The sequence below is a fragment of the Hippocampus comes genome, unplaced genomic scaffold (assembly GCF_001891065.2).
Source record: "Hippocampus comes isolate QL1 unplaced genomic scaffold, H_comes_QL1_v1.1 scaffold194, whole genome shotgun sequence".
Lineage (NCBI taxonomy): Eukaryota > Metazoa > Chordata > Actinopteri > Syngnathiformes > Syngnathidae > Hippocampus > Hippocampus comes.
In genome coordinates this window covers 1,355,201-1,367,723 of record NW_017805828.1, presented here as the reverse complement: position 1 = coordinate 1,367,723, position 12,523 = coordinate 1,355,201, and the positions used below count along the sequence as shown (strand labels likewise).

Genomic DNA, 12,523 nt, shown 5'->3' with positions numbered 1-12,523 from the left:
TTGTGGTTGCTTCAATTCTTCTCTGAATTGAAGTAAACACAAAACAAACAACACAAGGCGTTTATTGTCACAGTGGGTTCATTTCATGAGAATTCAAAAACGTAGGATGACAGCACAATGAAAGGTTATGCATTCTGAAGAAACGACTTTATTGGGTATTTTGAAGCCCATGCAATCATATCGTATTTCTGTAGTGCTCACCAGTGGCGTGCTGATGCAATAGAAAACTTCAAAAGTGAAATCAAGTTTTTGCCATCAAGCATTGTCGAGCAACAGACCTGCTCCAGTCACAATTTTACAAATGAATCACTGCTCTGTATTAAATATGAAATAATGTTGTGGTAATGCATACTGTACCTGTTGTATCTTCTTTAATATTTTATTGTTTCGAATGAAGGAACATTTATACAATTACTGTACATCACTTCAGTATTTCAATGCAATGAGGAAAGGCAGCAAAAAAAAAAACGGAGTTCTCAAAATGGAAATCTCCACCTTGACATTTTCCAAAAGAGCAGGCATTACAATCATTGAAATAGTTAGATTTTTTTTTTTTAAAGTACACACGCATCAAGTGATTGCAAAACTGACACGTATGATGGTGTTATCAGCGTGTTTAGACCATCACCTAGGTCGGAAATAACTTCAACTGCATTTTTTTTTTTTTAACACTGTCACACCACCTGCTCATCAGTGTGACGTTCTCCTGCGGGAATTCTACGCACTGCGTGAATCGGATTCATTCATTTGTTAGATTACAGATGCTCGACATTCTGTGTAGGTGACAACTATTGAAAACACGACAGGACATGGCATAAGGAATTTTCACCGATTGCAGAGGGTTCTGCACCGTGTGTGCTGCGATCAACGGGGCTTCGGCGCACATCCCCAAGTGCTGCCATCAACAATTTAGCGTTCCAATGCTTTCTTTGCAGGCTCCTGCCAGATCGGCTGGGCCTATTACTGCACGGGGGCCGGGGCGGCGGGCGCCATGCTGCTGTGCACCTGGTTGTCATGTTTCGCCGGCAAGAAGCAGAAGCAGTACCCGTACTGAAGGTCCGAGGACCCAGGCCTGCCGAGCGGCTCCCATGAAACTGGCTGACGGCGCTACTACCGTGCACAACGAGGGACAAACTGCAGGGACTCTTTCATAATGCAGCACACACACGCGTGACACTGCTCCAAAAAGGTCATCGATACAGTGAACCACCTATATACTCGACGAACTTGTGTGCTGGAAGCGTGGGATTGGTTCTCCACTCAGTGACGGACAGTGTGAACGTGGGTGTGTATGGTTGTTCGTGAGTGTATAAATGTTGCATGTTGGTAACAAGGAACTATGTTGAACTGAGGGGAAAGACTTCATTTAGTCCACCCATTGTGTTGTCCAATGGGGGTAAAAAAAAAATGCTTTACCGCCATCTTGTGGCATCTATGGGTATTCTGAACATTTTTGGGTCGGCACAGATTACTTGAGAATGTTAACTGTGGTCGCTATCCACCGTTAGTCGAGGTGGTTCACTGTATTCGTCTTTGGGTTGGAATTACAGGATGGACCTGAAGAGCACTGTCACATTTACAGATGAACCTCACTTGACCGAGTTTGAACTTTTCAATTGTTCAACGTTTCAGAACGACAAGGAGCTCAAGTGAAAACAGGTCAAGGACGTCCACGTGGAGACCCCATCGGGTCTCTCTGTGGCTCTGTTGTAACCTGCAGACAGCGGCGGTTTCTGGTCTGAGCGATATGTGCGGCTATGAAGGTTGAAGTGAGAGGTGATTGGATGTCAAGGAAGTCTGACATCTTTGTTGCTGGAAGATCTCTGGGGAAATAAAGGCAGCACACATTGTTGGTGCAAATGACCGATGCCGAGTATGAAAAGGAATCGTCATTTTAGCTGCGTGGAAAAAGAGACGCTCACAATGAGCGGGCCACGAAGGGCAATGGACGTACAAAATTTACAAAAATGTCAAGAAGGTCAAATTTAGTTCACCTGTCAAAGTTACAACGCAGTTGAGGTTCATTCTGAAATGTCACCCAAAAGCTCAAGATGCCCACCTTGTGGAGAAACACACACACAAACACACACGCACACACAGCTTTGAAATCTTCTCTTAATATGTGGACCAACCATTTTGTGAGGCTTTATTTCACGTTTCTTTCTCTTCAACCTGTTGATATTTGTGTCTTGTGGTGAAGACTTCAATCATAATACAAGTAATAATAATAATAATGCTATATCCGACTTCATTGTAACGTGAAGTGTTCCTGTATCCTCCTCGTCTGTCTCATCATTGCCTTAAACACCAAACCCCGAAATGCAATAATCCCCCGACAAGCTTCTCCAGCTCCCCCGCCCTCCTCGCCCAAAAGAAGGATGCAGACCTTATATGTTATGTATGATAATGTATTTTTTATCATAATAGCACGTTTTGTTTTGTTTTGTATTCACCTCCTCAAATTATTCTGTTTTTGTAAATAAATGTTGATGGAAAATGTTGTGTTGTGTGCTTTGTGGGAGCTCGGGTTCCTAAAAAGCTTTTTCGCATGACCTCCTGATCCTCTTCGGTACCCATGAGAGAAGCGCCCTCCCCATGCCTTCCCCCCCACTCTCTCCAATCGATAAGGAGGATAAGGACAGGCGACGCACTCAGAATAACTTGTCTCGATGTACCCGATCCTCCGACCTTCACTCACATTTATTTGCCTTTCGATCAGCAGGATCCAGACGAAGCACCTTCAACCGCCACGCGAATTGACCTGCGTTCAGACTGCGCGATGCTCACTGACTATTTTTAGACACACACGTGTCCACACTCGAGAGATGCTAGTGCAAAGTCAGCTCATTTACATCTGCTTCCCCAACCGAAATAGTGTCGATCCCACCTTCCCCCTCTGCTACGTTTCTGCTTGCGGATGTGGCTCTTCATCTTTATTCTCTGCTGATTGACCCCCGGTCACAGCGGATGCTTCATCAGCACCAGTTCCACACTTTCAGGGTGTCTTAAAGGAGAAATATTACATGACACACTTTCTTTCTTTTTTTGGTGCCATGTTTAACATGGGGGGCACGGTGGTTGACTGGTTAGCACGCCAGCCTCACAGTGCAGAGGTGCAGGGTTCGATTCCGCCTCCGGCCTCCCTGTGTGGAATGTGCACGTTCTCCTTGAGCCTACGAAGCTTTTCTCCAGGTACTCCGGTTTCCTCCCACATTCTAAAAACATGCCTGGCAGGTTACTGGAACACTTGAAATTGTCTCTAGGTATGATTGGGAGTGCAAAAGGTCATTTGTCTATGTGTGCCTTGAGATTGGCTGGCAACCAGCTCAGAGTGTACCTCGCCTACTGCCCGAAGACAGCTGGGACAAGCTCCGGCACCACAAGGTACGGGCGAGACCAGCTGCTCCCGGAAAACGCTCAGTGGAGAACGGAAAGTGCGGCATTGAGGACAGCGCGCGTTACCTTTGGGCCACACTTGAAATGCGGTGAACTCATCCATGCTGCGCTTGACCTAAGTACATTTTTTTTTTTATGAAAGACTACATCTGCTTCGCTGTGAAACTGTGAGTGAAGCAGTCAAAACAGTCATCCAAGAAACAAGATGACTGACCGCTTGCCAATTGTCCGTTTTACACCGCCCGCAAACGCTGCCACTTGACTGCTTTTTCTGCCGTGTCGCTGTTCTGTAAAAACAGCAGCGGAATGTGATGGTGGAAGTTGACCGGGCAGTATGGTATCAGAATTCCCGTACGCCGAGGCTGGTCGGTGAGTATGCAGCGATGATGAAACAGGCGTGAAGTTTTAAGACGGATTTTGTATTGATAATGTCGCGCGATAGCACTAGCATCCATCAAAGGCTCAGCATCAGAGGCCGTTGGAGCCATCAGTTAATTCTTTCTAATTATGTTTTTCCCCCAACAGGACGACGGCGAGATAATTATTACCCCCAGCTAGTCTTTATGCTCCTTTGACACCAGGCTGTGCGAACATATTGCATTATTTATACGGCTGCCGTTTCCGGCCTGATGAGAAGCCATTAAAGCAATCGTGGAAGCCTGCGTGGAGGCACTTGAGACGTCTGTTGCTTAGTGCTGCATAATCGGGGCGCTTGCACAACTAGAGGTGTTCGCTTTCTCTCTTCAGAAGAGGTTGATGAGCGCCTCAACTTGGTGACTTTCTCCCCCGCTTCGGATTGAGCTCGGCGCGGGTTCTTCTCCATGCGACTGAACTGAGTTTGTTCGGAACTGTGCCACCGAAATCACCGAGAACAGGTCGTTGGTTCCGTCGGAGACCAAGTTCAAGACGAGAACGCAAGTTCTTGAGAAATTGTGAGTCAATGCTGGAGAGCGGATGCTAAACTGGGACAGTACGGAATGAATTGAATCGTTGAAATGCAGAATGTGAGACTTGAAATCGGAACGGTTTGAAAATATAGCTTGAATTGGAAATTTTATTTATTGGAAAAAATGCGATGACAGACATGTCGAATCGTTTAGTATTAACTGGTGAAATGAAATTGTTGTAACACTCCAGGGGAGCGAGTTTGGGGGTTCATGTTATGTTGTTGCCCCCCCCCCCCCGGAAATACATTTGCACCAGAATTGCTGGTGTGGTAGTTGGGGAAAAGTAATAAAGGCGACAATTCCAAGAGCTCCTGGTGCTTGGGCCCTCATTACAACCGTGGTAGCAACAAAGTGGGCCCCCGCGCTCCCACCAGAAGGAGGATTTATATCTTGTGTTATTGCAAGTCCACATTCCGGACATAAAGGGGTGCCTACGGATCTCTTGGGCCTTGGTCACACATTTGTTCCAACTTGAACTTGGTGGACTTCTTTGAAAAAGTAGTTGTATGCTATCAGGCCTCACTCCACCCACGCATAATGACGAAATTGAAAACCATTTGTGATTTTGCATCAGAGAAGATTTTGTGGGTCTACTCATTATTGACAAGCTGACCAAATTTCATGCTGCTAAAGAGTGTAACTTGCTCAAGTGACAGACTGAATTTTCCACAAACTTCAGGAAGCTGTTTTTTTCAGTCCAAAATCTTCTGAAAGTAACTCAAATTATGGCCGCCAACATGAAGAAAAAAAATGTTTGAAAAAAAAAATCAACGAAGCTACAGCTCATATAAGACTGAAAATATCGAGGCACTCGGAAGTCAAGGTAGCACTGTACGTGAAGCCTGAAAAATGCTGATTTATTTGGCCTCAAAAGGATGACGGTGAAGCAATTTTGAGAGTTTATAAAAAGTAAAACGTCATTCAAAACAGAATTTTACATTGCTTCCATATTAGAAGCAATGTACAGGTCAACTATCAATGTCAATGAAGTTTTCTAAAGGGTTCATAGTTTTCATGTGCAGAGGCTCATCCATCATTCTATTAATCTGAATTCGAACAGTCTCGGTCTGAGAGTCAAGCCCCCTGTTCATCCCCGATGGTAACAATTAATGAGATCTGGATTTTCATCTGATCAAATTTCCAGTCTCACACAGTGCTGTCAAAGTCACACGCTTCCGCGATTTGACGCTTGGTTTGCTCCAGGACTGGAGGACCCGAGTCACACTTTGGGACGGCCTAATGATATCCACTTCTGAAAAAAATTAAAAATTGATCATATTTGGTTTCAGCCTGACGATCCTGGCATCTTATCAGGCACAATTTCCTGTCAAGTGATAATTCCTCACAAACAAACGCCAAGTTGCCATTTCAAATCCAGCCCCAATCCCTTCAATCCTGTCTAATTAAAAAATACTTTCTCAAGCTCGCATGATCGAGCCAACCAATAATCATACCGAAGGAATGCTGTTTTGAGAGAGACTGCCACTCTTCTTCAGCCTGCTGCTGCTCAAGTTCAGCTCAAAACATTTACAGCTGCTGTCAAATGTTCACCCCGCGTGAGATGCATTCATCAATATTACTCCTATGATTATAGAGCAGGTCGCCTTTAAGGTTATTTTGGTCGCACGTTGATGGTAATCGATCATTCTCAGGGCCACGAAAACACCTATCTGTGGACCGCTACTCACTTTGGGTTTGATAGTGTATCCATGCGCTACATTCACACTGTGTATATAGTTTATGAACAACTGCGTCCACCGCTTAAAAATGGTTACGGTGAAAGCATTTTTCCTGTGGATGTTGCGTTGTTTAAACAATCAAAACCATGAGCTACACAGATAGAGAAACTATATCGATGCTCACAAGTCATATATTCTTTATCCTCTCTGCAAAACGACTACTATCACTGCAGTTTACAAGAGCAAAACTCTATTGCCCCCTGGTGGTTAATTCCGCATTTAATTATTGTACTACTGTATAGTTTTATCATTTTTTGCTATTCATGTCAGGATTTGGTTCTTACCTGTACCCCAGGTTGTCACGATAACAAAAGCTGGACTGGCCACTGGCCAAGCAGTATACGGGCCTGGAAGAAGGCTGGCTCCTGATCCAGCCTGGAAGAAGGCCAAATATGTCCCCTTTACAGAAAAAAGAAAACAACCTTTGAAGGGTAAAGTGATACACAGCAGCACCAGCAGCAAAGAAAATGAAGCAAATTATTACTGCAGGGATGAACAGGTGTTCTCGGGTCGCGGGAAAGCCATAAAACGGCGGCCTTTTCATGCTCAAATGATTCTTGGAAGTCGAGATTGGAACTTTGCATCCGGCCACTAAGTGTCATTCACGACACATTAAGCAACTTCACTCATGTGTTGGGATAATGAGTTTCGCCTTGTTTCACTCCTCCCATCTATCCTCTCCGAATCGCTGACTAGACAAAGAATACGGCCAACAATTAAAAAGTCCTCTAATTACTTGTTAGTCCTAAACACAAACATCTTGTTTGGCTTTCGCTAAACTTTTCGTTCTTCCTAATTTCTTTGGAAAAACGACATTGTTCGAAAGTTTGGTATAGAATATATGAGATCATGCCAACAGTTTAGCCTATTTTAACATCAGGCACATATTAAAGAGTGGCTCTCACACTTTTATGGTCCAGGGACTTCTTTGTGGGGGTCAGGTTTTCGAAGCATCCCCTCATTATCCCAGCCAATGAAATATACGTAACTACCATGTGCACCACATTTACGACACGTATTACACAACCACCTGTACTTCTATTTATATCGAGATGATGATTACTTTTGCTACCTACGTAGCTACACAGCCAAGAGAGTATGATTACTTTTGCTACCGACGTAGCGATACAGCCATATTTCGTCGCCACGACGTTGCTGAACATTAACGTTTAAGTATATGATGTCATAATTCGTACTCATGGTTTTATAATGTATTTAAATACTTTATAGATTAAGAAAAACGAGCCGCCCGAACAGGGACTTGAACCCTGGACCCTCAGATTAAAAGTCTGATGCTCTACCGACTGAGCTATCCGGGCTCTGGCAATACGTACGGGCGGACCGTTTTTGTTGTTGTTGCGACACACAAAAAGCTGCAATTGGATCAGCTGTCCCCCATTTTGAAAATGACCAGAGCTGACAAACACTGCCATTTAAACGTCCTAATTTCGATGTGCTGTCAATCTTTTTGCGTTATTAAATCCGTTCAGTCGCTCTTGGATGATACACCATTATGTAGTGTTACTTACGTGGCTATACATTTGACAAATGCTTGGGTTTTTTTTTTGTTAAAATAAAGTGTAATCGAACGAGTATGACAAAAAAATGTAATGCTCTTCCGCCATCTTGAGGCCGGGCTGCAACAAGCGGGGCAACGTCACATCTGACGTAATCAACAACACGGAAGTAGCGGTGGAGCTGCATAACAACACTAATAGCCAATCATCGCTGAGATATGTCATACAAACCCCGTTTATTCTCGACGGTGAAATTATTCACTGCTGTGCTTTAACTTCCTTTACGTCTATGGAGAGTTATTCAGTGCACAAGGTCATCGGTGAAGGGTCTTTCGGTCGGGCTTTGTTAGTGCAGTGTAGAAAGACTCAGGAGAAGTATGTGCTCAAGGAAATACAGTTGCCAAAGGTAAACCAAAAAACATGTGCTGTGTTTGTGTACAATAATCGTCTGGGTATTTTTGTGCTATAAAATCCTTATATCTGTATCTAAATTAACATGAAGTTTCTGTTCGATGTTTTGTAGAATGCGTCCAGACTGGAGAAGTCAAGAAGGGAAGCTGTGTTGTTGTCCACCATGAAGCATGAGAATATTGTGGCTTTCCACGAGGCATTTGAAGGTAGGCGGCGAAAGTATTCATTCTACTTTAGTAGAAGTACAGAAACTTGTGGGATTAAAAGTCCAATAAAAGCAAAATACCGACAGGTTCCACTTTGGAGCTAATATACAATACATCTTTATTTATATAGCACGTTCACAACAGTTGTAGCTGTAACAAAGCGCTTAACAAAAAAGTGAACATAAAATAACAAAATAACATAACACAATACATAACATAAAACACGGACAGTCATGCAATCTTAATCACTTTTCCTGCCTACCTGCATAGCTAAATTAAAATGATCTTGTGCACCAAAGTAACATTGCATTTTACTGTCAAGTACTGTACGTGCAATACCAGTTGTGATGTTTTGGCACAATAAAAAAAAAAAATGTATCTTCGCACAAAACAATTTTCTATATTGCCTCATGTTTCATGCTGCATGCTCATTGCGCCCCACCACTGTAAGGTAACCCGTTTTCCCGTTTTGTGTGTGCTCCATGTGACGCGTGTTTGTGCAGCTGATGACCTCTTGTGTATTGTGATGGAGTACTGCAGCGGAGGAGATATGCTCCACAGGATCCGGGAACAGAAGACCAAGCAGTTCTGCATTGATGACGTAGGTCTCATTACGTTCACACACAGTGAAAGCTCACCTTTCGCACCGGTGAGGGAGGCAAGCCCCGACGTGAATGGGCCCCTCCCCCAAAAAAAGAAAATCCCTCAGTCATGAACACCCCCACTTAAAAACGTATAGAATCACTTACGAGTGATTCTTATGCAATCAAATGTCTTTTTTTTCCTCCCCTTTAGATCTTGAAATGGTTTGCTCAGATGTGTGCAGGTGCCAAGCATATCCACGACAAGCGCATTTTGCACCGAGATCTCAAGTCCAAGGTAAATGTTTTTTTTTGTTTGTTTTTTTTTGTTTTTTTTTTGGTCAATGTAACAGTGGAAGCTTACCGATGACGGCAATGCGGAAAATGTGACATTTTTGCAACGCAGCATTGACTGTTTTCAAATGTTTTTCTTTCCAGAACATTTTCCTGACAGGTAAAGGCACAGTCAAGCTCGGCGATTTTGGTTCGGCGTGTGTTCTGAACTGGTAACTTTACTTCTCAATGACCAAGTAATCTAAACCTGCAGCTGCACTCCAGACTGCCCATCCTGGTAACCGGTTAAGTGAAATTTGAGAATTAACCACAATTCTATTTTTCACACTGCAGCTCGAAGGCGTATGCTCGTACGTATGTTGGGACACCATATTACGTCGCCCCAGAGATCTGGGAAAACAAGCCGTACAACAATAAGAGGTATAGATTTTTTATTTTTATTTTTTTCATTTTTTAGTAAATAATCGTAATATTAATATAGACCAATGTTTTATTACAGTTAAAAAAAAAGTTTAAGCTACGATGATGTTATGTACTGTTTAAACATTGAATTTCTCTTATGTACCACTAGAGAGAGCCACACATTGAGAAATGAGTGTTGTGGTGTATTTTGCAGTGACGTGTGGTCTCTGGGCTGTGTCCTCTATGAACTGTGCACCTTGCGACATCCGGTAACTCCTTCTCACATCAACCTTCACATTAGGGGGTAATCACCTTTTGCGAAAAAGTACTTAATGCCAACAATGCAAAACATCATGGGGCTTACCCTTTAAAGGTTGGATATTTGAACATAGACAGTGGTGCAACACATGTAGACAGACAAAACCATTCTCACTTTCTAATTATGACATGACTGCATGGTTTTGTAAAGTGCAATATCGTAGAGCGCCAACTTTCTCACAACTCCCCTAGCCCCATGTTTTTGGGTTTTTTTTTTCAGGAGGGTGGCAGGGATTATTGGTAGTTGTATTAATTACGTGCAGTCATGGAATGAATTAAAAATGTATCTCAAGGCACCACTGTACATACTGTTTGTGATATTTCTGCAGCGCTGAACAATGTGTGAAAAGTTGCCAAGTCACAGGAAAGCGGGGAAAAAAAAAAAAACAACTCACCCGGCCGATGTTCAGTTCCAGGCGCCCAGCTGGAAGTGTCTGATCCTGAAAGTGTGCCGCGGGGCGTACCCCCCGTTGCCTGGGCACCTGCCCCACGAGCTGCGGCTTCTGCTCAAGCAGATGTTCAAGACGGACCCCCGGGACCGACCGTCCCTGCGGACCATCCTGACCTCTCACCGCGCCTCCAGACTGCTGCGAGCGCATCTGTCCTCCCAGGTAAGCATCCCGCGGCGCGGCGTCGTGTCGCAAGCGAGCCCCGTAACCTGTGACACCGCGCTGTTAGTTCAGATGGCTGTGCAGCCGAAGTGGAATTTTTGATGTCACAGGCGATCGAGGTGGAGGAACGAGGGAGGCGGTGGAATCCTGACGAGGGGAAGAAAGTGCTTCAACATCTGAGGGAGAAGAGCATCAGCCAAACAACAACATTGGAAGGTTAGCGTCCAAAAGATGGGGCGTCTATTGGGGGGGCGGCCTTTATTTGAGGAAATGTGACATTTAACAGTGAGCCGTAACGCAGATGCAGAGCTTCACGGTGAAGACAGAGCACCCGTTCCTCGAAGGCGGTGGGCTGAGCCCTCCGAGACGGCGCTGCAGATGTTGGCCGACGCCAGCCTCCTGTCGAGCGATGACATTACGCCACGCCTTCCCGAGGAGGGCCGGCGGCGTAAAAGATGGCGGCGAGAGCCTCCGGAGAGGCTGCTGAATCTTCTGGGGAAAGCCAAGCTGAGTCCAAGCTTCAGCACCTTCGTGATCCACAAAGAAGGTCCGTGCCGTTGCTCAATAGGCTACACTGCGTGTCTCTGGTCCTGTAGGTGGCGGTAATGCACTATTTGGATTTATTTTTGCCACCCACGGCTCTATCAGCATCTGCCGCTTCTACATTGGCCGTCGCGTAACCCTCCACAAAATCTGGTCTGTGGCTTTAGCCTAACCGCGCTAGCTAAATGGCTCAACGGCAATAGCAGACGGCAAGCAAGACATAACCTCTGACCTCTCATTTGGTGCTGAGCAGAGGTCAAAATGTACCAAATTAAGACATGTATGTGAACAAGAAAACAAATTTATGAAACTATATTTTCATTAGGCGCCAGTCCTCTGGCGGATGCCCTCTCTCAGCCTCCGGGCGACGACACAGATGGCCCCGAACAGGAAGTCGGCGCGGACGATGACGACGAACGCCTGCGGCCGCGCTCCGATGACGACGACACGTAAGCGTTTATTGCTCCAATTGTGTCATGTCGCCAGTACCCGCGCGATGAGACGCAATACAAGAGATGAACGTGACCCGATCTAGAAGGTGAGGCTCAGGATGTGCCATCAATCTCTCCCGCAGGGATTTTGAGGAAGAATCTCCCTGTGACTGGATGGGCCATTTGGAGGAAGTGCTGAAACTGTGAAGGAAAATTTGTCCTCTTTTGTATTTTTTTTCTCTCTATTCTTATTTATGTAAAATATTCATGAGCTAATGTAAGAGAAAGTAATAAAAAAAATGCTCACATTTCTAAAAAAATGATTGTGTATCAGTTAATTTAAAATCGTTTCATTGTGTTATTTTGTTTAGTTGAATTCATGAAAAAATTCATACATGTCACTGTCCTGGCACTGCCTGTTTTATATCTTGTTAATTGGCCATTTAAAATGTGAGTCATTAACATTTCAAGCATTTTTAAATCGAGCATCTGTTTTGTTATTTATATTTTGATTAAAATGTTGGTAATTCACAGTTAAACTCTTCCGACTTTTTGTTTGTGTTCGTCAGCAACAAGCCGAATGGGAATGGCCGGGAAATTGTCTGCAAACGTGTCCGCGTTTGATGTCGCTCACATGTCCGCCTGCGTGCACACACGCGCAAAAACACGCACACACACACACACACATGCATGCACACACACACACTCACCACTCCCAGTTCATTCGCTCGGGTCGTCTGGAGGCTTCTGTTGGTGGGTTGGGGGAGCCGTACAGGAAGTATTATTCCCACAGCAGCGGGGTCTTTGTGAGGTCACGTCACTCCGAGTCCACCGCAATGTTTTTATGTCCGCTTCCTACCCCCACCGCAACCTCTCTTTTAATATACTGCAATTTAGACGAAAAGGCTTCTGTTTTGTGAGGATAAAAGGGTGACACGGTGTCACCCGGATGTTAGCGGCTGTTGCATAAACATACGCTCAAACACAAAGGGATCATTTCATTCATTCTTCATATTTTCCCGTTGAAATGAATGATTGCAAATGTCATTCATCTGTTTCAGCTCCCAAAATAATTTTAAAAATAAGTTAGAAGAAATAAAATGTTTTGTAACATGGCTCTCAATACG

At 44.4% G+C, this 12,523-nt stretch overlaps 1 protein-coding gene, 1 long non-coding RNA gene and 1 other non-coding gene across 4 annotated transcripts; 2 read left to right on the top strand and 1 right to left on the bottom strand.

Annotated features, from left to right (window-relative positions):
- Window positions 1-1,049: 1,049 nt before the first annotated feature.
- Window positions 1,050-2,208, top strand: LOC109526232 (uncharacterized). Its single transcript, XR_002170290.1, has 2 exons — window positions 1,050-1,853; window positions 1,884-2,208. It is a non-coding gene; the product is annotated as an uncharacterized LOC109526232 (long non-coding RNA).
- A 5,120-nt stretch (window positions 2,209-7,328) lies between these two features.
- trnak-uuu (transfer RNA lysine (anticodon UUU)) lies at window positions 7,329-7,401 on the bottom strand. Its single transcript has one exon. It is a non-coding gene; the product is annotated as a tRNA-Lys (tRNA).
- Window positions 7,402-7,738: 337 nt separating this feature from the next.
- On the top strand, window positions 7,739-11,929 carry nek3 (NIMA related kinase 3). 2 transcript variants are annotated; one of them, XM_019887394.1, is made up of 12 exons: window positions 7,739-8,005; window positions 8,123-8,216; window positions 8,720-8,817; window positions 9,012-9,095; window positions 9,236-9,303; window positions 9,425-9,511; window positions 9,708-9,762; window positions 10,222-10,422; window positions 10,533-10,638; window positions 10,724-10,969; window positions 11,291-11,414; window positions 11,540-11,929. In XM_019887394.1, exons 1-12 carry the CDS (start codon window positions 7,889-7,891, stop codon window positions 11,601-11,603), a joined length of 1,344 nt encoding a protein of 447 aa, XP_019742953.1. In that variant the 5' UTR covers window positions 7,739-7,888; the 3' UTR covers window positions 11,604-11,929. The 2 variants fall into 2 exon arrangements, with proteins under 2 accessions (XP_019742953.1, XP_019742952.1); XM_019887393.1 differs by having other exon boundaries at window positions 10,709-10,969.
- The last annotated feature ends 594 nt before the right edge of the window (window positions 11,930-12,523 follow it).

What these genes read in the sequence shown, in the direction of transcription:
- nek3 (XM_019887393.1), top strand. Translation starts at nt 7,889, where the DNA reads ATGGAGAGTTATTCAGTGCACAAGGTCATCGGTGAAGGGTCTTTCGGT. An exon ending in AGCAGTTCTGCATTGATGAC is followed by an intron (nt 8,818 to 9,011) that starts GTAGGTCTCATT and finishes CCTCCCCTTTAG; the next exon opens with ATCTTGAAATGGTTTGCTCA. An exon ending in TGTGCACCTTGCGACATCCG is followed by an intron (nt 9,763 to 10,221) that starts GTAACTCCTTCT and finishes GCCGATGTTCAG; the next exon opens with TTCCAGGCGCCCAGCTGGAA.